Source organism: Ctenopharyngodon idella, chromosome 8 (genome assembly GCF_019924925.1).
Source record: "Ctenopharyngodon idella isolate HZGC_01 chromosome 8, HZGC01, whole genome shotgun sequence".
Classification (NCBI taxonomy): domain Eukaryota; kingdom Metazoa; phylum Chordata; class Actinopteri; order Cypriniformes; family Xenocyprididae; genus Ctenopharyngodon; species Ctenopharyngodon idella.
In genome coordinates this window covers 1040591-1064990 of record NC_067227.1, presented here as the reverse complement: position 1 = coordinate 1064990, position 24400 = coordinate 1040591, and the positions used below count along the sequence as shown (strand labels likewise).

The following is a 24400-nucleotide window of genomic DNA, read 5'->3' as shown; positions in this document are numbered from 1 at the left end:
TTTTTTTTTGCTATGAAAATGTTCTTTTTAATAATAATAAAAAGTTCTGACAGTAAATAAATCCTGGCTTCTGACATCATGTCGTAAAACAGAAGCAGAGGTCAGATATGATGTAAACGGAGTAAAAGGTCAATGATAAATTGTGAAGGTGTTACAAAATGTTTTATCTCATATTCTGATATAAAAAGCTTACATTTCAATTCAATAGACTATTGCAAACAAAAACATCAACCTGAATGATTTTCAGGTGCCTTGATAAGTACTATGGTTATCGATTTGCTTCAGGCCATCTTTAAATACTTTCAGAGCAGAACTGAAAAAAAAAAAAACCCCTGACTTAACTGACTTAAATGTTTGTCTTTATGATTGAAAATATTACAAATTTTTGTACATTGATCATGGATACAATGAATTTTTTTGTAGTGTGCACTTTTCCTGTGGTCGTTTATGAGAAACTCATTGAATTCATTATTAATTAGGCAGCTTGTTGGCCTGTAAGACAATAATGGAAAATGTCCAGTGGAAAAAACCCAGAAAAATAATAAAGATTGAGGAAAAAAAAAAAAAAAAAAAGAACATTCAAGCTCAGATATGTACTATATCGATAACCAAGATGTATGATACATTCTAAATAAATAAATTTCCCCCAAATGACTAACTTTGATGCAATGCTCTATAAGGCACAATATAATCGATTGAAATTCAGTTATTGCTTTAAATTGACAAAAACTGACAATACATGTTACTTCACTTAAAGTTATAATGGAATGCACAGATGTCAATTAAAAAGTAATTTTCATAAAACGCGCCAAGAATATGTGGCCACGCATAATGGGGTCATATTTCACCCAAAATTTGAAGAAAAACAAACAAACAAAGCCTTCAGAATTTTTCACACTTTTCCCCAAAATTCTTATTACTGTAATGCAAAAAAATTGCTTGCCTGTAATGAAAATTTACCAATAAAAAAAGGGTAACCTCTTAAGTATTTATACATCATGGCTGTAGTTGTTGTACTGTTTTTCATTTATGCATATTTAAATAAAACAATCATTGTTTTGCAGTAGTTTTCTACTGTCATACAATATTAAAGACTATTACAGTACTGAGAATAATCAGAATTACACACACTCAAAAAGTTCTGGGGAAAAATATCACAATGCAAAAAGTCTTAATGGTCCTCAAAATAGTTTTTTTTTTAAGCAAAATATAATATTGTAATTGGATGAAATGAGACCGGTTTGTTTTTTATGAGATTCACTGTTAAAAGTCTGTTAAAAGGACATGTGTTCAGTAATAGTGTTGGGAAAGCTGGGAATGTGTTCAGAACTCTTCCTCCTCAGAACTCAGATGGCTCTGTCTCTTGCGAACGTTCCAGTGTAAACATTGGGCCAGACTCTCGAACCAGTCGTTCACTGGGTCACGGAAACAGATGGAAGGAACAGGGAAGCGTGACGATGTGATGGTGATACTAGGAAGTAGAGAGGAAAATTATTTGCCATACATCAAGTTTACAAGAATGCATGCCAGTGTGCTTTACTCCGTTGACATGCATGCTTACAGACAAAAATAATTTCCATGCCAAATCAACATTGCTGGGTAAATTCTATTCTTACAAATTGTAGTCAGTTACTGATTTCAAATTACATGACAAATTGGAGTTAGTAACATAATTCATTACATTACACATTTAAAGGATTAGTTCACTTCAGAATTAAAGTTTCCTGATAATTTACTCACCCCCATGTCATCCAAGATGTTCATGTCTTTCTTTCTTCAGTCGAAATGAAGGTTTTTGAGGAAAACACACAGGATTTTCCTGGAAAAATCCTGGAATGTTTTCCTCAAAAACCTTAATTTCTTTTTTTAGACTGAAGAAAGAAAGACAAACATCTTGGATGACATGGGGGTGAGTAAATTATCAGGAAATTTTAATTCTGAAGTGAACTAATCCTTTAAGGTAATATAATCTGAATACTTTTAGATTACTATTGACCCAACTCATTTATCAAATTGATTTGAATAGGATAATCTTGTATCATATTGATATAAAAATACAAAGAGAAAGAAAATTTATTCCATTTTTTGTTAATAACATGAAGTGCAGTAAATATTACATTATGTCAGGGTTTTCCAGACTGGTGTTCGTGAGTTTAATGAAAAGCTATTAAGTAATTAAATCATTAAAATTTAAATAAATAAAAAAATAAAACACTAAAAAAAATATTAAAAAAAGACTTTGAATTACACTTTGTATTGATGAACGTGGAAGCTCAGAGGATAGAGCAAAACAAAACACTGTTAATGAATTAGAAGTCTAAAACGAGAATTTTCAAAGAGAAATGTCGGAGGATTTTGATATAAGAGAAGAGAAGCTTGAGTTTGTTGCCCAGCCCTATTTGTTTGAACCGCAAGAGGCATCTAAGCTTACGATACTAATCTTGCGTCATACATCGGATCAGAGGTCACTCTTCCACCAGAACTCGACTTGTGTATGGCCAAAGCCAGTGATTATAGTTTATAAAGTTTTAAATATGGATGTTTTTCTTACAAAAACGCATCACTTCGCTTCAGAAGGCCTTTATTAACCCACTGGAGTCGTATGGATTACTTTTATGATGGATGGATTCATTTTTTTTGGGCTTCAAAATCTCAAGCCCCATTCACTACCATTATAAAGCTTGGAAGAGTCGGGATTTTTTTTAATATAACTCCAATTGTGTTCGTCTGAAAGAAGATAGTCATATACACCTAGGATGGCTTGAGGGTGAGTAAATCATGGGATAATTTTCACTTTTGGGTGAACTATCTCTTTAATGTTGTTGCTGAAGTCACATACCTGTCCCCATATGCAATCTCCTGCCGTTTCCTGCCATCGAGAGACACCCAGGCTGTGTTTCTGGCATCACGGGTCAGCATAATCTAAAATCATATCAGGGTTCAGTGAATGTCCTCGTGCAGTCAAAGCCCAAGAGCAGTGGCTGTGCAGTGTATCACCTTGAGCTCAACGCCAGCAGGCACGACGATGGGTCTGAAGGACAGGGAGTGAGGACAGATGGGCGTGATCATGATGGCTGGAACGTTAGGATGGATCATTGAGGCACCTGCTGCTACTGCGTATGCGGTGCTTCCTGTGGGAGTGGACACTATCACACCTGACAGAGCAAAGAGAGCAAGAAGAAATGTTTAGAAAGGCAAATCTCTGAACGATGGACAAAATACTTTCCTTGAATTTCATCATCAGTATTCTGTCTTTTTCAGTAAAAATGATGATTCGATATGTACCTAGGTTTTGAAGTCACAACATGCACGTTCGTAACCCGATTGTGCTTAATAAGCCAACAATGTGTGCGGTCATGTAAATGTGTTAACCCATTTTCAGCTTAAGCATAAACCGATCGATACAGCTACATTTTTGCAACTTACTCCAATTTCGCCCAGCATATAAACACATTAACCTGCTTTCTGTCGGTTTACTGAAGTGCGCATGTGTGATATGTGACAGGAAAGCGTGCTTACTGTTGATTTAAGAGCATCCAAACAGAGCAAACATTTCACTGTAGGGGAGGAGGAAATATATTGCAAACTCCAACTATTTCTTGACCCAAGACATTATAAAAATATATTCTCATCGTGTGCAGAAGTGGTACAGTCAAAACGCTGTGGTGAGCAGCGTGGGGTCGAGAGCCACGGGAACGGAGCGAGGCTGGTGGCGCGAGTGTTCATGAGTAGTGTGACAATGTGTGACAATACGCTTAGCTCATGAGACAATATGCGATATCACAAGACGAGACGATATTTTAACACGATTTAAGAAATCTTCACTGATGAAATATATGACTGGAAAAAAAAAGTCTTATTCGACTGAAAGTCACAAAATGCAAAACAATGCAGGTGGATTTTGAAACGTTTTAACTAATTTAGAGCTGTGGCTAACAATTATTTTGGTAACTGAGTAATCGGTTGATTATTTTGACAATTAACTGTGTATTTTTTTGTGGTCATAAAAATAGACTTAAGTGAACAATAGCCTTTACAATTACTTAAAATACATACAACAATGAGGCAATAATTGGTTCAAATAAAGTATAAAAAGGAAGTAATCATATGGTTCTATTGAACAACACTTAAAATACATAAAGTAATTTACATAATATAAATGTAATCATCTTATGTACATTATGAATTATAACTAATGCCTGCAGAGGGTGTGACGGCCTGTGATTGTTGTTGTTACACTTTACAGCAGATCAAATCCTTGTTTAATACTGGCCAAACGGCATTTAATTCAAATGTTTACTTAATATTTAATATTTGGCCACTTCTTTAAGATAGAAATACAACATCTGGACATCAAAACATGCAAACTCAGAGCAAAGGTTTAAACTTTTATTTTGAAATCGTGATAAACTACTATTTAAAAACATATTGATGTATTCTGCTGCGTTGGCGTAGGTTTATAATGACTTATGTTTCAAATCTGATGAAATGGCACACGTTGCGTTCCCAGATGAATGTTATAAGCAATCTGAAGTCACAGCAAATGCAGAGATTATTCTAGTCAGAATTATTGTGCTTCCATTCTATTGCGCTCAGTCTGTTTGATGCACATGAATTGAAGTCTGTGAAGTTTAACAGTGACTTGCTTGCTGTCAGGAAGAGCCTTTATGAAAAAAGAATTTTTAACATTTACAGATAAAAAAAAAAAAAAATTATAAAACCGTATCACTGTGTATCAAGTGCTGAGGAAGCCTCCGGAGCCGAAATTCACATATGCTAATGGCCGCTTGGTAAGCAGTCGACCAATCACAACAGACTGAGCCATCTGACCAATCAGAGCAGAGCAGGCTCTCAGAAAGGCGGGGTTTAGAGAGACCAAATCCTTGATCGAACTGTTTCAGACACTGTGAGAAAAGAGCTGATGCTGCAATGTACATTATGAGAAAATTAAATTTTTTTTGACCTTGGATGCATGTAAACCTACTGTAGAAGACTCCAGAAGAACATTAGGAACCTTTAAAATAGCATAATAGGGGCACTATAGGGCATGAATCCATTAAGGATGTAGGTATTTTTAGAGGAAACAAACAGAAAAGACAACATCTGATGTTGTTTTGCAGTATAATAGTTAGACTGTCACAACATGGATTATGTTTCACACTAACCATCTCCCTGAACAGTGGTGATCAGGTGACCATCCAGAAATAAGTCCAAATTAGAGAGGTAGGATGACGGACCTCTGTCTACAACAACTTCATTCAGCACCTGACAGAGGAAGACAGATATATTATTTACAGAAAATAAGACAACAGCTTTATACATGAAAATATGTGAAAGCAACAAATGAAACCCAATTTAATAATTGCCAAAAAAAGTAAACATTCTGAAGTGAAGAATATCAGTGTTCAAGATGGTTTTATTAACATGATATCAGATTAAGGATGTACAAAAAAAATGTAAAGGGAATCTATTATGCAAAATTCACTTTTACATGGTGTTTGAACATAAATGTGTTGGCAGTGTGTGTACACAACCACACTATGATGGTAAAAATCCACCCACTCCTATTTTTTATATTCCCCATGAATCATAAACTGCGTCTCAAAATGGGTTGTTCGTGTTTTCTATTCATTATTGTGTGACAATGTAACAGGCCCCGTGCCCATGATCCTGTATCAATGAACACGTGTTTTTCCACCCCACTGTGCTACTAGTCCATTGCTTTTCTATGTTAACGCGCTAGACGGACGTGTTTGACCATTGCATTCACGTCTCGCGCAGGAAACGGCGTTCCAAAAACACAGCACTCAAGTTAAAAATTTTAACTTTTAAAAACATGTCTCGACGCCTTGCGTTTTCCACTGCCTGTGTCTCGTGTTTTGTAGACACAAAGGCGTGTGTGAATGTTGTTTGCCAGAGTATCCGAGGCATGAGCTGTAAAGGCTCCGCCCTCTTCTGGAAAGCAGCTAATTTGCATTTAAAGATACACACACACACACACAAAAACAGCGTGTTTTGGCTTTCACCCAAAAAGGGGCATTTTGGGCATGGTATAATAAATGATCTGTGGGGTATTTTGAGCTGAAACTTCACAGACACATTCTGGGGAGCAGAGACTTATATTACATCTTATTAAAAGGGGCATAATAGGTCTCCTTCAAAATCAATTAGTCAGTTGATTGCCTGAAAGAAAGTAGTTGTTGAGAATGCCTTTTATGATTCTGGGTCATATTTATCAGGCATTTCTTAGTGACATGGACGCTTAACGCAGCTCCTCAATAATAGTGGCATATACTGTAGTTGTTAAACTTAGTCCTTCTGACTGATATTCAACAAGTAAATATGCTAAATAACCTTTCATTGCATGACACTATCAGTCCACACGTACACACGTCATTTCTGCATAAGAAAAGGAGAACTGCACAGAGCAAACCACTTCATTAAATTGGTTACAGAAGTACTGCTTTTATTCTAAGAAATGGTTCGACAGCATGGAGTGCTTTGTTGTGCAATGTGAGTGTAGCAACATTTCCTGGTCGCAGTGCAGACAGCGTCGCTGATTGTTAAAGTATTCAGTGCATTTCAAATGCTCTGCAAAACCTACAGTAAGAGAGTGGTATAGACCCCGCCCACTGGCATTCAGCCGCTTAACGGCTGACATTTGCCTTCACTGGACAGTGTTGCCAATTAAGCGATTTTGTCGCTAGATTTAGCAACTTTCCCACCCCTTTTGAGACTTTTTTCAAAAGCCTAGCAACAAATCTAACAGCTTCTTAGACAAACTTTATCAAGATTCCGTGACTCGCCCACTGATCTATATTTATATTAATATAGATCAGTGGACACGCCAGTATGAGGTCATCTAGCGACATTTAGCAACCAGTTTTAGCTACTTTCAGCTGAAAGCAATTGGCCATTATAATCACTGACGCTGTCTACACTGATACAGTATACAGATGTGTTCAGTTTCTGAAGTCATTATAATGACTGACGCTGTCTACACTGATACAGTATACAGATGTGTTCAGTTTCTGAAGTCATTATAATCACTGTCGCTGTCTACGCTGATACAGTATACAGATGTGCGTTCGGTTTCTGAAGTCATTATAATCACTGACGCTGTCTACGCTGATACAGTATACAGATGTGCGTTCGGTTTCTGAAGTCATTATAATCACTGACGCTGTCTACGCTGATACAGTATACAGATGTGCGTTCGGTTTCTGAAGTCATTATAATCACTGACGCTGTCTACGCTGATACAGTATACAGATGTGCGTTCGGTTTGTGAAGTCATAATAACTGACACTGTCTACACTTCTGTTCTGACATACTCCACACGCTTGAGTCTGTGGACAACAGGACAAATGGAAGAGTGAAAGAACGTTCACTTTGACACAGCAGTTTAAACAGCTGGTTTGAGTCTCTGTACAGACTTCAGAAGGATCCCAGTGTCGGAAACAAGTGGATGATTTATCTTAATGGCGTTCTGGATCACATTGGAGCAGGGCTTAAAAACGAAAACAAAATTTAATCGTTTCACTCCGAGCAGAATCGGTATTTTAATGTTTCTGTTCCAGCGTTCCTTCTGTATTATTAACGTTCCGAAACCGGTTTGTTTAGAAAAAAATAACGGTTAATAACGTTATTTTTTAACTGGGGGCGATTGACATTTTTTTTTTTGCATGTAGCCTACTTAATATTATTATTATTATTATTAATAACAATAACAATAACAACAATAATTATAATTATAATAATAATAATAATAATAATAATAATAATATGTAGGCCTACAGCATTTTATTTATTAAAAAACAAAGTATTTGCCGTCTTAGCCAATAGGCATACAATTATCTTTATAACAAGATTCTGTCCAAATGTAAACCTATTAAACGAAAGGAAAAACTATTAACGGTTTATAAAGTAGTTTTTCAATATATTTTAAAATGTTTGCTGCATGGTTAAAAATACCGATGCCATTCCTGAGAGGATAAAAGATATGTCGCGTATACATCGCATTTTATTATTACATTCAGAAATAATGTAGCCTAATTTATCGGTAAATAAAATAAAATGTTTACAAATAGCCTAGCCTATATATAATATATAATATAATTATAATGTTTGTAAACATAAATTATGAACAAAACTGCCCTATGTAAGCAGTGTAACGTTTTATATGTTTGGTTGATTGTATTTTATTTTAATTATTTAACAGGCTGCGATATCAAGTAAGCAATGCAAGAATTTGTGTGTGCGCGCGAGGCGCCGGCGCGACCACGGGATTTTTTTTCCCTTCTAACTGTAGGCTACTCCGTAATTTATGGTCATAGCCTACAGGTAAAAGCAAGACATACATTTACAAAAGACACTTAAATAACGAAAACAAGCAGAATATCTGTTTCCTTTCCTAGATCTTTTCGAGTGCGCCACAATGAATCACTTTCGTTTTGTAAATCTGTAGACCTAATTATATAGTGAAATATCACGTAGCCTATAGGTCTAAATATTCCCTTTTATTGTATATGTGTAATGTAGGCCTGGCCCTATTGTTTTATTCTGTTTTCTCCGTTCACAGAAGTGCTGCATGTGCGTGATGTGACGTTGTGTGAACATATCCTGCAATTTTCGCTGGTTTCAAAACTTGACATTCATTTTCACTTAAATATAGGCCTATTTCGTTCGTTTCCGGTTTTCGTTTTCGTTCCTTGAACCGGTTCAGAGCCCTGCATTGGAGGATTATATGTTTGTTCAGAGAGGCACAGTGTAATGAGAGTTTGCAAAGAAACTTTTGTTGAAAGATTAAGCAGCGACTGTAATGGATCTAACAGCAGCTGCATGACAAACCGTGAGTAAATGATTTCATAACGCTTTGTCTTTAAATGATGGTTTTATATGGATAATGTTTTCAAAACACTTGCAATAGTGAGCGGGTGTTGATACTGTTTCCTATGCACTGATGTTAGCCAATCATAACAGTGGCCGTTTAAAGGAGCTGTGCCTTAAAAACGGATCACTTCAGACAGACGGTCAGAATGGGGGTTGAAATTAATCGTTTTTCCTCATATATATTTGTTTTTTGTGTGAAAAAAAACTTTATTAACATAAAGTGTACCTCAAGAAACATTGAAATCTCTATTAAAATAATTTAAAAAAAATCCATGTCATGACCACTTTAAATGGTTTGCTAAATGGCACAAATGCCAACATATCGAAAGGACAATTACTTTAATTTGGTTGGAATATTTAAAATTAAACATACTTTACTGAAATCCAATATCTAATGCAAGTAGCTACTGAACAGTTAGTGTAATGAGATTCCTGGAAAAGAAGTGTAATTCCTTACATCATTACAGGAAGTTTGGCACTCACTTGATACTGCATAGTTTTGTGTTTGGGTTCAGAGTCTCCATTAGTGATGATTAAACTCGTTTCTTCCACCGGTTCCTTCTCTCTGCATTCTTTCACTACTTTCACTTCCAGACGACTGCGTAAAATGATTGCAGCATTTCCTGCAAAAAGAACAAGAAAATATTACATAAATCCTCCACACATATAATAATTACAAACTTTTTTAAATAAATGCCCTGCATGAAACCTAAAACATCAAGGCAAGCAAACAGGTATCTGTCTAGGTAGGCAGCTAACTATATTTTGAAATACAGCTATGGTTTTCATGGAAAGAGGAACTGCGTGAACCCAAACAAGACATAATAAAGAGTTTCATCACTTTATTTCGATGGTCCACTTTAGACATTCTACCAACTATAAGTAACTTCAGCTACATGTCAACTAACTCTCATTAGAGTATGAGACTGTTAGAGTTTGGGTTAGTAGAATAAGTTGACATATAGTCAGTTACTTATAGTCAGTAGAATATCTAAAGTGGACCATTGAAATAAGTGTAACCGTTTGATCTTACATGTTGAACTTCAGTAAAATAGTTTCAGCCCCTTCTAAAATGTATTAGATTGATCTGATGTCTATTGTTGGTCCTAGGTAAAGCAGTTCTCATAAAGCAATGCATCAGATTTTTCAGACATTTCTGTCCTTTACAATACAGCTGCAGAAGTGTAAAGATTTATGAAAGAAACCAGATGGGAAAATTTCTGACCTTTTTTTTTTTTTTTTTTGACAACCTGGAACCTGAGAAAAATGTCAAAAATATAAACTGAAAAATCAGACGTCCTCTCATTGACTAATGACTTACCTTCTATAACCTGGTTGACCTGAGATTGGTATGTGTCGAAGTTAAAAGGTGTAAGAAAGCCCAGAGAACCCAAATGGAAGGCCATGACAGGAGGCACACTCTGCTACACACACAAACACACAAAACACACACACACACACACACACACACACATTTATATTAATGCTTTTAAAGTTTGTTCACAGCAGGGTTGTCAAAAGTACCGGCACTTCGGTACCAAGTCGGTACTGAAATTTTAAAAATGTAATGATACCAGCATTTCCCCCTAGCATTCTGAGCGCTGTAGAACGGATTCTGACTAACTTAAACACCTCTGATTGGCTATTGTGTTCATGCGCTCAACAGATATGTCTGATTGGCTACAATGATCATGTTGTTCACTGAGTGATTATACAGATACACACACTTTTTACTGAGCGCTTACACAGATACACACGGGAGCATTTGAAAGCAGGCGTCTATGTAGCACATTACGTGGTTGTAAGTTTATAATAAGCAGGTTCTGTGAATGAAAAGCAACCTGTTAATGAGCATAATTTACAGACAAAAAAAAAAAAAAAAAAGATGTTTGTGCGGAAACGAATGCCAAAATCTTTTGGGATTACACTAGTTTGCGGGTGGTTAGTGAAGTGACTAAGACCTTTTTTAAAAAGTAGGTTATGTGTTTTTTTTTTTTTAAAAAGTAGGTTATGTGTTTTTACTTTTTCTTAATTATTATCAAGATAATGAATTAATTTCTGGTAGGTCTTTATGGTATAGTAGGATGGCACAGTGATAGTAATAGGTTTGGGTCATTTTGGACTTTGGTTGTAGCATGTTACAGAAACTTGATTCGATTATGGTTCAAAGGTAGCAATTCAATTACAAAGTGTCATGATTCATCTTGTCCTTCATTAATACACACTAGGAGTTTGAGTAGTCATAAATACCAGTGAAATACAACAGTTCTTCACTTCAATTTTTATACCAAAAATAAAAAAATACTACTAAATTAAACTGTAAATCAAGTAATTTTGAACTTAAATATAAAAATATATAAAATACAAATAGTCAGAAATAAAAAACAGAAAAAAAAACATCTTACAAGCAGTTAACAAAGAATGCTATTACTATCATAGAGTTTTCTAGAAAAGAGAAGCGAGTGATTTTTCTCTTTTTCTTAGCGTTATTGCTGTTTGATTATCATTAATGACATCATAAACAGTGGCAGACGTAATAGGTTGCACTCACACCAATACACAGATTACTTTGACATATCAGATGTTTTAACTACTCAAGCACTCTTTAGTTCTCACACACAAACACACACACACACACACACACACACACACACGCGCACAGCTAAAAGCAGCTGTCTGTCAGTCAGTGATTCTTGTGTATCAGAAATGCTGCATTCCAAACTGCATAAATGATGCTTTCATAAGGCATTTGGGAGGGAAAATATTAAAATAATCGCAGAGACCACAGATAGAAAGCGTTGCAACTTCAAGCAAAAGCCAGGGTTCCCTTCACCTTGACCTTTACCAACATTATGGAAGTTTGTGTAATTTTTGGGAGGATCTTTTTTTGTGTGGAATTTGCATGGGTGTCTAACAATATTATTAACAATATTAACAGTATGTTATTTGTTTGTCAGTGCATTATTCTGTCAATATTATATCAGTTTACAAAAAAATTGTCAAACCTGAAAGAGAGAGGAAGCATACAGCAAAGTCCCATCTCCTCCCAAGCAAATGATGAAGTCGACACAATTGGAAATATCATCATAATCTATGAAACACATGTCAACAGGTCACATCAATTTGACATATTTCACCTTTTACAATTAACTGTTTAAAATAACTAACAGTTTCAAAGTAGCACATTATGTAGCTGTGGAAAATATATTCAACTGTCCATATTCACACTACAGTACATAATTAAATAATATTCTATTATGTATTCATCAGTACACTGAAGCACACACACAAACAACACTTGGATACTTTTGGATAATATCTCACCTTCTCTAAAAGTGCAAAAGTTCTTCTTGACGGAGACAAAGCTCTCATTAGCAATGGCTGGATCTTCAATGACTTTTCTCTCCACATAAACAATCATATTTTTTTGCTAGAAGCCAGTGACACAAAGAACACGCACAACGTCAAAAACGAGCAAATATAAACAGATCTCAGGAAACATTATGCTTTGATATCACTAAACTGATTGAATTAAATTAATGAACACTTTACAAAGGCATTTTAAAAAGGAAGCATGTTAATGCAATCATTGATATACCACAGATACTCATATTGTAAATCTTTATTAAAAAAAAAAAAAAAAAAAAAAAAAAAAAAAAAATCACAAACAGATGGCCTTTAAGAATGTGCATACTTCACAGCTGGATGGTATACCGGTTCATCTGGTATACCGGTCTCAATTTCGTGTACGATATGTAGATTTAAAATACCGCCATACTGGTGTGTAGCTGAAACAACTGCTGCATCTATTCAACGGCCACGAGAGCGCAATATTGTGAGGGGACCTCTATTAACTGCATACCCTTCTTACTAATGGTTATCACTTCATAACACAACAATAACCCACAAAACAAACTCTCTTTAACACTGCAAATACCATGTAGATCCCTATTATTTCAGCGATGCGGAAAATGCAGACGGAATCACGAAATCCAGTCATTAATGGAACTTACTGTATAAAGCGGAATGTCAGAATTTTTGGATGAATAAATCAAAAGTAGGGCTGTAGAATGAATCAAAACTCCATATGGACTTGTGTCTGTGAATATTAAAGCTCAAAAAGACTGCTACTGAATTCTGAAGTCTGCTTGTTCTGCTTGTCTCTGTGTGAATGAAGCATGCGAGAAATTCAAAGATCTTCACGAGAACCCGTCAAAATAAAAGTTCAGTTTAACTGGAAGAAATTATAACAGAAATACTGGAATTTACTAGAAAACAATGTTTTTCTTTCTTAAGACTTGCAATGGTTTAGGTTGTCTTGGAATATCTAAAGATTTTTTTTTTTTTTTTTTTTTTTTAAAAGTCAGACTTTTTTCTAATATCAGGCTCAGAGACCTAAACACAGATTTTCTCCATGCCATTCTCTTGTTTATCAGATTGGTTTTGTTTGTTCAATTAGTATAAACCAACCTTTGCAACCTGATCTCACGGCAATTCATATGTATTTTACGAGGTGGCTAATTCGTACGAATTCGTACAACGTCACTCATACCATTTTAAGTTTTTTGCTAAATTGTATGTATTTTACGAGTTGCCAGATTCATATGAATTCTTACAAATGACCTACCCCTAACCCCACCCCTAAACCTACCCATCACTGGTATTTAAACAAATCGTATAAATTTGTACGAGTGAAGTCGTGCAAATTCGTATGAATTAGCCACCTTGTAAAATACATACGAATTGGTCGTGAGATAGCATTGACCTTTGGCAAAAACATGGGCTATTTGCACTTAGTGTAAATAGACAATGTAAATGTAATGTAATATTTTGTGCATTGCTTTTAGATTATGGGCTCTTCATTTTGTCTGTCATGACAGCTGTCCTTAGTTTTTAATAGGAGATAAAAAAAAAAAAAGTTACTCTTTATTTCGATGGTTCACTTTAGACGTTCTACTAACTATAAGTAACTTTGCAACTACATGTTAATTAGCAGTTATTAGAGTATTAGTAGACTCCTAAAGGGGACATATTATGCAAAATTCACTAGACACAGCCCTGAGTAAGAAGCACAAAGTCCACCATTTCTGTGTCCTTGCTGTAGCAGCTGGAGTTGTAAAAAATGTCTGTGCCAAAGAGGCATTACATGTTGTGTCCCTCTAAATTGCCTGTCTGAAAGAGCTTGTTGGCACATACGGCTAATGTTGCTAAAGTTACCACTGTCTCTGCCTGTTTTCACTGATACTGCCCTCATGGGCTATCAGGATTATCGTAAATATGATTTTCCTGGTTAAAAATTACACATGAACGCCCTTCGAAGTCGCCCACTTGAATCCGACGAGCTCACAATTTTCTGTGAAGGTACCAGGAGACCAGAGCTATGTCATCATTTTTATACCGCCATGCTCACCATCAGTGTAATTCATAAATGTTAATTTATTATGCACAGTACAGTCAGATGACCGAACATATAAGGCTGAACACTGCTACTGACAGTTTCTGACATTTTCAGTGCGTGAGATTGTCCTGTTTTGTTGTTGCTGGTATGCCAGAGCATGAGTTCTTGAAGCTCCGCCCTCTTCTGGAAAGGGGTCCGGGAGCAGCAGCTCATTTGCATTTAAAGGGACACACACAAAAATGGCACGTTTTTGCTCACCCCCAAAAAGTGGCAATTTTAACATGCTATAATATATGATCTGTGGGGTATTTTGAGCTGAAACTTCACACACACACTCTGGGGACATCAGAGATTTATTTTACATCTTGTAAAAAGGGACATAATAGGTCCCCTTTAAGGTTCGGGTTAGTAAAATAAGCTGACATGTACTTGCAAAGTTACTTATAGTCAGTTGAATGTCTGTTGGGAGCATCAAAATAAAGTGTTAGCAGATATAAAGCAGGGAGTCTACTAATACTCTAATGACTGCTAATTGACATGCAGTTGCAAAGCTACTTATAGTTAGTAGAATGACTAAAGTGGACCATCGAAATAAAGTGTTACCAAAAATGATGGTGTCATTGTTTTGGTAGTAAATTGTGCATAAGACAAGGAGAGTGTGATAAAAACGCATACAATAATGCACGTCGATTTGCATGACAAACATGAAAATGCTATTAATGATTAAATCATGGATATTTCAATTCGTTTGTTGCAACACAGTTCTGAGAGAGGTTTACAGATTCACTGGCCAAGCAGATCATCGGCACTGCTTTCCTGTGTCTGAACGTGCCATCAAACGATCCTTTTCACTTTGATGCACAGTCTCAATGGCCTCATCTGCATTTCTTCTTTTTTTATTCTGTAATGTTTTATGCTCTCACCTGTGTCAGAAAAATGCAGAGTTCTTTGAAAGGCTGTAGCAGACTGGCGTCTCTGATTTTCTTTATAATAAGGACACTTTTGGGTGGCTTGTTCCATGTCAACCTCTGACTGGCTGGATCCTGAATATGCCTGAATGCACAGATATGAACCAACACTTTTGTCAGTGTAGTATTGTTACATTTAACATTTGAGTTCATTGGGTGATGAAAAAATAACTTTAATAACATGTTAAAGATTAAAGAGGTCAATTGAGAAATCAATTTCTCAATTTCCTTGATCTTTTGACCTGCAAGTGTTCAATGTGCTGTAAAACACAAAATATTCTATAAAAACTGACTTCCTTATACATCCAAGAACAGCTTTCAAACCAAGCTGTCAAATCTACTCGTTTTCTACTTCCTTGTCTTTTTATAATGTACTAGAGATGAACATCAGTCTGCCTGTGAGTAACAACACCTATTGATCGGTGATATTTGATATGTAAAGACTCAAGTACAGCCAGACGTTCTAAGTCACAAAATCAATTGAAAGGGTCATGAACTGAGAAATCAAATTTTCCTTGAGCTTTTGACATATAAGAGGTCATCATGCTATAAGAATATCCTGTAAGTTTCAGAACTGAAAACTTTCTTGTTAGTCCAAAAACAGGTTTTATTGAAACCAAGCCCAGAGAACAACACGTTTTGGAATGTGCCTCTTTATCACTTTATAGAGAGGTGAAATGGCGTCTCTGCAGAAGAAGATCAACGCATACTTCTACATCATTACCCCTGTAGCCCCACCCACTGATTTCGCGCATGACAAGTAGTAGGTAAATAACATGTGACGCTAACACTGGATCGAGCAACTACGCGATAAACTTGCCTTTGAAGAGTGCAAAATGTTGTGCAACGCCAGGTTGTGGAAAAACACAGTAGTTGCATTGGATTTGTTAAAAAACGATGCTGTGAATTCTATATTGGATCCGACAGGAATGACGCAACACACTTATGTGAGTAAAAATGTTTGTGTGTCATTTTGTGTGTCAACTGTGTCACTATTGCTTTGTTACAGATCATTTGATATGTATGGATTATGTGTAGCCTACGTGTCTAACCAAAAATCACCAGTGACCAGCGATTTCTGATATGTTATGATAGGTCAACTTTACATTGTTTCTCATAGGATGAAAATAATCTGTTATTTTAACTGTGAATAAATAGATAAGGCGATCAAAGAACGCTCATTTTACAATCGCTTGAGCTGTCAATCAAACAGCACGAGTTTATCAGTGACTGAGTCCTGGACTCTCGCCAAAACTCCCGTTATAATCAACAAATCTCTTATTTACAGTGTGTTTGCACTGTTAGTTATGATGAAAGCATTTGTTAGTGTGCAGAAATTGAGTTGGAATGATGAGATCACTGCTTTCATGCGCTCAACAACATGTCTGTGATCGGCTACAATGTTCATCACTGCAACCTTTCATGCCATGATCTAAATATAATGCCATAATCAACACATTTCTTTTTTACGATTAGTTAACCTTGAGAACTGTAATAGTAAAAACGTGCTAAAAGTTTTTGAGAGAATTCCACATGTAATACTTAGTTATATTTAATATGCAAAGATGTTAGCCAACCACAGCAGTGGGCGTTTACCCTTAAGTCTCACAGTAGACACACCCCTTCAAACAGAGCATTCAAATCAGAGGGCTAAAATCAGGGTAGGAAAAAAAATTCTAAATTATGACCATTTTTGATGTACATAAACATTACAAGTGCACCCCAGGAAACATTATAAAATAATAAAATAATGCAGTTTATGACCCCTTTAATGCTGTTTAAGCATCACTATGACCTGAGACAAAGCTCACAGACAAGGCTTACATTAAGCCTGGATTAGGCCTTAGTTAAATTAAGACATTTAAGTAGCTTTTATAAACATGCCTTAAAAAACATTACTGGTGTGCATCTTGAGACAACACAATGGCACTGACATATTTTAAGATATCTCAGTGCAAACTCAAACATGCATTTTAGGCTGGGACTAGGATAAGCCTTGTCTGTGAAACCAGGCATAAATCAAGCCAGTGACTAAACCATCAAATTGTTCCTCTTAGTAGAAATGAAAATCATCTGTTACGAAAAGCACTTCAGTTCAGTGCGGGCTCTCGCCAGAACCCCCATTATAATCAATGATGGGGCTTCACAATGAATCTCTTATTTACATTGTGTTGGTTATGTACCACTGCATTCATGCCCATAACAGACATGACTGTGCTAGGCTACAGTGCTCAGTGCTGCAACCTTTCATGCATATTATAGTCATTCTTCACAATTATTTAATCTCGGCATCTATTGTAAAAGGCAACCGTAGTAAAATGACTCACATGACAGCTTTAGGGTTCTTCAGCATGCAGGCTTTAGGCCCAAACGTGGTGACAGGGCTTGGTCCATGAAGTGACTGTGTCCTCCTTTAAAAGAACAGAGAGATGGCAGACATGTCTTCAGCATTAATCTCTAATTTTAAAGTATATAATATAGCTGCAAGCAGCGATGACGGGCCCAAGCACTATGGCACCATCGCAAATTGAAAAACAATGCACAGTGAGCACATGCATTTAAATGGATAAATATAAGAGGACTGTATCAATATCTGTAAAATAAAATAAAATATCTATTTTATTTTACAGAATAACAGTAAAATTACAATACCAACACATTTATGGTTGCCTTAATTTCTTTGCTCTCAAATGTTAAACCATTGAGCCAAAACCGCAGGGAGACCTAAACGCTTCTCTTTGTTGACAACAGATTTATAAACGATTCTCATTACGAATTTGGGAAGATGGTTGCCGCATTTTGTGTTCCCAAATGCACATTATAAATGAATCAATCACACAGCACTTGCAGAGAAGCATTTACTGTGAATTGAAACTGAAAATGAGCACAGTACTGTGCTTTACTATGAAACATAGTGCATCAGACTGTATATTTATATAATTACATCACAACTGTTGCGATTTGATGATCGCACTAAGCCATATCACATTCTCTCAAACATGCATTATCAAAATTCATTTAAAAAAAAAAAAAAAAAAAAAAAAAAAAAGAAAAAAAGAAAAGAAAAAAAAAGACACTGACTGGCGACAGTTTCAACAACGAATTTTACTCGCATTTGGCAAAATGTGCGGCGCTGTCAGAAGCAATCCGTGCATGAAATAAATGTATTAGAAAACGTCACATTTTGCAGTTCATTTAGTACCGGTAATTATTTAAAGCCATTTCACAATTTTTACATTTTTTTTTCTCAGATTTACACAATTCACATGGGTCATAATTTTTAGGTTGGATAATACGTGAATCCGTGTAAATCTGGAAAAATCACATCCCTGTTTAATCTCTTGCCAACATCGTCTGAGATATTATAATTATAAAAATCTGCCAGCGATTTAGCATTTTCAACGTCAATGTCAAAGCCTGACATTTTCAAAAACACACAAACATTAAATGCAAAATGTCAGACTTCCTGCTGGTCGGAGCTAATGACTGTAATTTTGAAAGTTGTCCGGCTTGATGAAAACAATATATGTACAAAGTTTGATGAATGCAGCTAAAACTAACCAGACCACCAGGGCCAGAGCTACCTATAGGCGGAGTAGGTAATTGCCTAGGGCCTCAGGCTTTGAGGCGGGGCCTCCATAACCATAACAACTCCCTCTACGCTAGTCCACCAATCAAGACGAGAAGCAAAAGTCTTGGTCATATTTGTTTCAAGTGCTTTTTTATTAGGAGGGTTGTGGCGCAGGTGGCCTCTAACACAAATTTTGTCTAGGGCCTCCAAATGCCTAGAACCAGCCCCGCCTGCCACATTACTCAAAGAGGTGCGCTACATTCTTTTGGTTTTGCCAATGCCTAACAACGGTCAATTCTGATGTGTGTCGAGTTTCATGAAATTTTAAGCATGCTAAGAGCCTCAAAAACACCCCAATAGAGTATTAAAGTTTGATGCATTACCATGGCAACATTATTTAAGATATCAAGTATCATTTTGCAATTTTACATCAGCCTTGTCTCAATATTATTCTGACCAAGTATGAAGCAATTTAGGTAGCTATAAGGGGATCGTTTCAAAGTCTTTTGTAAGTCCTTAGGAAAAAATAGGCCCCTGTGCTTGGGCCCTTATAGATCAGGGGCCGTATTCACAAAACATCTTAAGGCTAAAAGTAGCTCCTAACTTGCAGATTTAGAAGAAACTCTTAAAAATAATGGGCATGTCAGTCCTAAATTTAGTACTCCTAAATTTTTGCTCTAAGAGTATTTCACAAAGCATTTTAGTGCTAAAACTAGCTCTTAAATCTGTGAAAAGTTAGGAGTAGTCAAGAGGACTCCTAAGTCACTAAGAGCAAAAAAAAAAAAAACAATCCTAAAATGGTTGTTGCCGGCAATCCACCTCAGCAATCCGCCCAAACACACTGTATCTTTGTTGCAATAGCCGATAGAGATGGGTGCTGAGCCTTTTCTTCATAAATGCAATAAATATTTTGATTTATAGATTTTAATCTGCGATGACATAAAGGTTCATTTATGTACAGGCAAAATTTATTGAATGATGGAGAAAAAAAAAACAAGTTCAAGTTCGAGTTCCGGCTCGTGGACCTTTACCGATCCCGTGCTGTCCGCGAGGAGGCTCCGAGCTCGGAATTTAGCCCAAACCCAGAGTACTCCCCCATATCCTGGGAATAGGAACCAGCCGAGAGTGAGGAGTTGGGGTGGCGGAGGGATGCAGAAAACTGTCGAGGTGACTAGGTGAGTCGGCTGTGTATATACATGCCTCCTCTCTAGCTGATTAGATAGACCTTTTGAACGGGCTCCTCCCGAACTTTCATTATAAAACATAATTTGAAGTTCTTCTAACCCTAACAGATGGAGGGTGTAGCTTTTCATTTCTTAAACAACCATGTTGGAAGACACATCATGGTCATATTTCAGGATGACAATGTCAAGATTCATCAGGCTCAAATTGTGAAAGAATGGATGGGAGGGAGCATGAACTCTTGACTCTTGCATTGTAAATACAAGATCTTGACCAGAAATTGATGCACCTCATGATGGAAATAACATCACAATAATGATTCTTCATGCTCCCTCCAACCATTCTTTCACAAATTGAGCCTGAAGAATCTTGACATTGTCATCCTGGAATATGGCCATGATACGTCTTCCTACATGGTTGTTTAAGAAGTGAAAAGCTACACACTCCATCAATTAGGGTTTGAAGAACTGTTTCCAAACATTTTTTTTGGCCGGGCAGTGTATATTTGAGGTAAAAGTACATTATCCACTGGCAAGGCAATGCTATTAACTGGCCAAGTGATACTGATAACTGTTTGGTGTCCAAATATTGGCCAATACATACAAGTTATGAACTTTTAAAATGGTGCATTAAACTGTTGGAATCCTGCAGTGGTATATATAGAATGTAGAGTATGGGAAAGTAAAAATAAAAACTATCTTCCCCTTTACCGACATGACATTCAATATCACAGTAGTGCAGAACTAGTACAACATTTCGTAAAGCAGAAGTGTTGCAAGTGTGTAGACTGTGATGCAGTTGTGTCAACTATGTGGTAAGATAAGGCAATCATGTGTTTCATGTGTAGATTAAACTATATATACACACAATTGGTGAAATCAGGCTATAGATCACTTTCTTACCAGGAAACTACTACTGAGAGACACTGAGTGACAATGGAATACATCGTATTACACCATCCAAGCATGTGTTTTACTGTCATAGCTATTAGTATTGTGTATTTTGGAAAGCTGAATACTGTAGATCAAGACTGGAACCATCCATTCAGTTCTACCATGTCCATGGCTTTTAAATAATTTTGACCAAATTTTGCCTAAAGTAACTTGCAGTTGAATCAGTACAGGAAAACTGAAATACATACTAACAGACAAGATTAAAAGGCACTTTGAGTCTAAAAGCCCCAATATACTTCAATCGAAATTGAAGAATGAACTGGTGTAACGTCATTTCACACAAATTCAGGCCAAAGCCAAGTACTGTTTCTGGAGTTCAAAACAGCTTGCCAAATCAAACCTTCCAGAAAAGTTCGCTCTGGGTGTGGCTCTGAGGCTTCGCCTTCTTTGTTGTGGAAATCATTGAATGAAAAAGAACTTTGCAGTGAGTATATTGGGGCCTTAAGTCTAACTTTAGTCTTTACCCTGACAGACTTGTTTTACCTGAACTTAGCAGAGCAAGGTGCTGATGGCGTAGACATACTCCTGGCTTTAGTTCTGTTCCGGAAGACTTTTCCACGGAAAGGCTCCTCACTACTATCACAGGCTGAGCAACAGTAGGGAAAAGGCTCTGAGCTCGCATCTGACTTTGTCCATTTAGACTCTCCAGGATTCTCCATCTGGGTGCCAAAGGTGGAACAAAAAAGCAAAATACGAGTGTCAGTTCACAAATCACTCTAAAAAGTAATTCAGGTTACCTGTTACCACAACTTAAATACAAACCCGATTCCAAAAAAGTTGGGACACTGTACAAATTATGAATAAAAAAGGAATGCAATAATTTACAAATCTCATAAACTTATATTTTATTCACAATAGAATATAGATAACATATCAAATGTTGAAAGTGAGACATTTTGAAATGTCATGCAAAATATTGGCTCATTTTGGATTTCATAAGAGCTACACATTCCAAAAAAGTTGGGACAGGTAGCAATAAGAGGCTGGAAAAGTTAAATGTATATATAAGGAACAGCTGGAGGACCAATTTGCAACTTATTAGGTCAATTGGCAACATGATTGGGTATAAAAAGAGCCTCTCAGAGTGGCAGTGTCTCTCAGAAGTCAAGATGGGCAGAGGATCACCAATTCCCCCAATGCTGTGGCGAAAAATAGTGGAGCAATATCAGAAAGGAGTTTCTCAGAGAAAAATTGCAAAGAATTTGAAGTTATCATCATCTACAGTGCATAATATCATCCAAAGATTCAGAGAATCTGGAACAATCTCTGTACGTAAGGGTCAAGGCCGGAAAACCATACTGGATGCCCGTGATCTTCGGGCCCTTAGACGGCACTGCATCACATACAGGAATGCTACTGTAATGGAAATCACAACATGGGCTCAGGAATACTTCCAGAAAACATTGTCGGTGAACACAATCCACCGTGCCATTCGCCGTTGCCGGCTAAAACTCTATAGGTCAGAAAAGAAGCCATATCTAAATATGATCCAGAAGCGCAAGCGTTTTCTCTGGGCCAAGGCTCATTTAAAATGGACTGTGGCAAAGTGGAAAACTGTTCTTTGGTCAGACGAATCAAAATTTGAAGTTCTTTTTGGAAAACTGGTACACCATATCATCCGGACTAAAGAGGACAAGGACAACCCAAGTTGTTATCAGCGCTCAGTTCAGAAGCCTGCACCTCTGATGGTATGGGGTTGCATGAGTGCGTGTGGCATGGGCAGCTTACACATCTGGAAAGGCACCATCAATGCTGAAAGGTATATCCAAGCTCTAGAACAACATATGCTCCCATCCAGACGTCGTTTCTTTCAGGGAAGTCCTTGCATTTTCCAACATGACAATGCCAGACCACATACTGCATCAATTACAACATCATGGCTGCGCTTCTAGTTGAGCAACTAGAAGCCTGTATTAGACAAGAATGGGACAACATTCCTATTCCTAAACTTGAGCAACTTGTCTCCTCAGTCCCCAGACGTTTGCAGACTGTTATAAAAAGAAGAGGGGATTCCACACAGTGGTAAACATGGCCTTGTCCCAACTTTTTTGAGATGTGTTGATGCCATGAAATTTAAAATCAACTTATTTTTCCCTTAAAATTATACATTTTCTCAGTTTAAACATTTGATATGTCATCTATGTTGTATTCTGAATAAAATATTGAAATTTGAAACTTCCACATCATTGCATTCCTTTTTTATTCACAATTTGTACAGTGTCCCAACTTTTTTGGAATCGGGTTTGTAGACCCCTGACAGAACTAAAAGTCATTGTGGTTTCTCTAGAAATTAAAAAGAGAAAAAAGTTTGTCAAAAATTTAAACTGTGAGCATTATAGGGATTTTACTGTAACAATGCTGAATTTATGTATTGACATCTTTTTATTATTTGTTTTTTTTTTTTTTGCATTAATCTGCCCAAGGAATACTGATGAAATTGCCAGATCAGGCACATTTTACATTGACTCCGTTTATTATAAATGTGCATTGTCCCTGCTTAAATAAATAAAGAAGGGCATTAATGAGAAACAATTGAAGTTTATGAAATGTGTCACTCAAACACTTTTTAAAACAAAGTGACTCCCTTGTAACATATTAACGTACAAAACGAAGGTCTGTAGAGTTTGCATTCAATACACAAAGCCTGGAGGTTTACACACTGATTGTTCTTTAGTGGAAAATCTTGTTTCTAAGCTGTCTAGGCAGCATTTTTGTTGTGATCCTACTCAAAAACAATACATACACCTGCGATGACCACAGTCATGCACGAGTCATAATACGCTATCGTTATAAACGGCTCGGTTTGACAGAATGCATTTAAGCACCGGTTTAACGAGTTAGCCGCTAATGTGCTGGATGAGTAACAGTACTGTACCTCAGACAGGCTCGATCCCGATCCTTTCAAAAAACAAACAAAAAAGCGGATATTTAGCCCACTATATGACTAGCAATACAGCAGGCGTTATCCTCTTTGACTCTGAATGTAGAATATTAATACTTCCATCGCTGTATGTTTCAGGACGGGTGAAGGGGTAACCGGGTTCAACAGTCTCTCTTCAGCTGTCATATATACACGAGCGGAGCACTTCCTTGAGATGACATCAAACCTCTGCGCCCATTGGATCATTCTGAAAGGCGGGCTTTGGCTTGGCTAATGAATATTCATTACTTAAAGACATATGCCTAATAAATATTTTTTAAACAATGTTATTCCCCCACATTAATGAGATAATCCAGAAGCAACAAAACTACTTATATTAATTAAATAAACAAGTAAATAAATAAATAATTTAAAAAAAAATAAATCTGCATTTATGTTTAAAATAATTGACCAAAATCACAATTCAGAGAGACAAAAAGCTGATTTTTATAGTTTTTAAAAGGTATTACATACAGTAGTAGCCAAATCCAAAGGGGATATTTGCACAATATTTGC

The 24400-nt window shown here is 36.5% G+C and overlaps 1 protein-coding gene across 2 annotated transcripts; it reads right to left on the bottom strand.

Annotated features, from left to right (window-relative positions):
* On the bottom strand, positions 1–24061 carry nadka (NAD kinase a). Of its 2 annotated transcripts, none has more exons than XM_051903954.1 (12): positions 23840–24061; positions 21448–21623; positions 17586–17669; positions 15214–15343; positions 12217–12322; positions 11898–11983; positions 10214–10316; positions 9376–9515; positions 5166–5265; positions 2998–3155; positions 2840–2922; positions 1–1471 (listed from the first exon to the last, which is right to left on the bottom strand). In XM_051903954.1, the coding sequence occupies exons 2-12, from the start codon at positions 21621–21623 to the stop codon at positions 1324–1326; spliced, it is 1314 nt and encodes a 437-aa protein (XP_051759914.1). In that variant the 5' UTR covers positions 23840–24061; the 3' UTR covers positions 1–1323. The 2 variants fall into 2 exon arrangements, with proteins under 2 accessions (XP_051759914.1, XP_051759915.1); XM_051903955.1 differs by having other exon boundaries at positions 10214–10313.
* Positions 24062–24400: the final 339 nt, after the last annotated feature.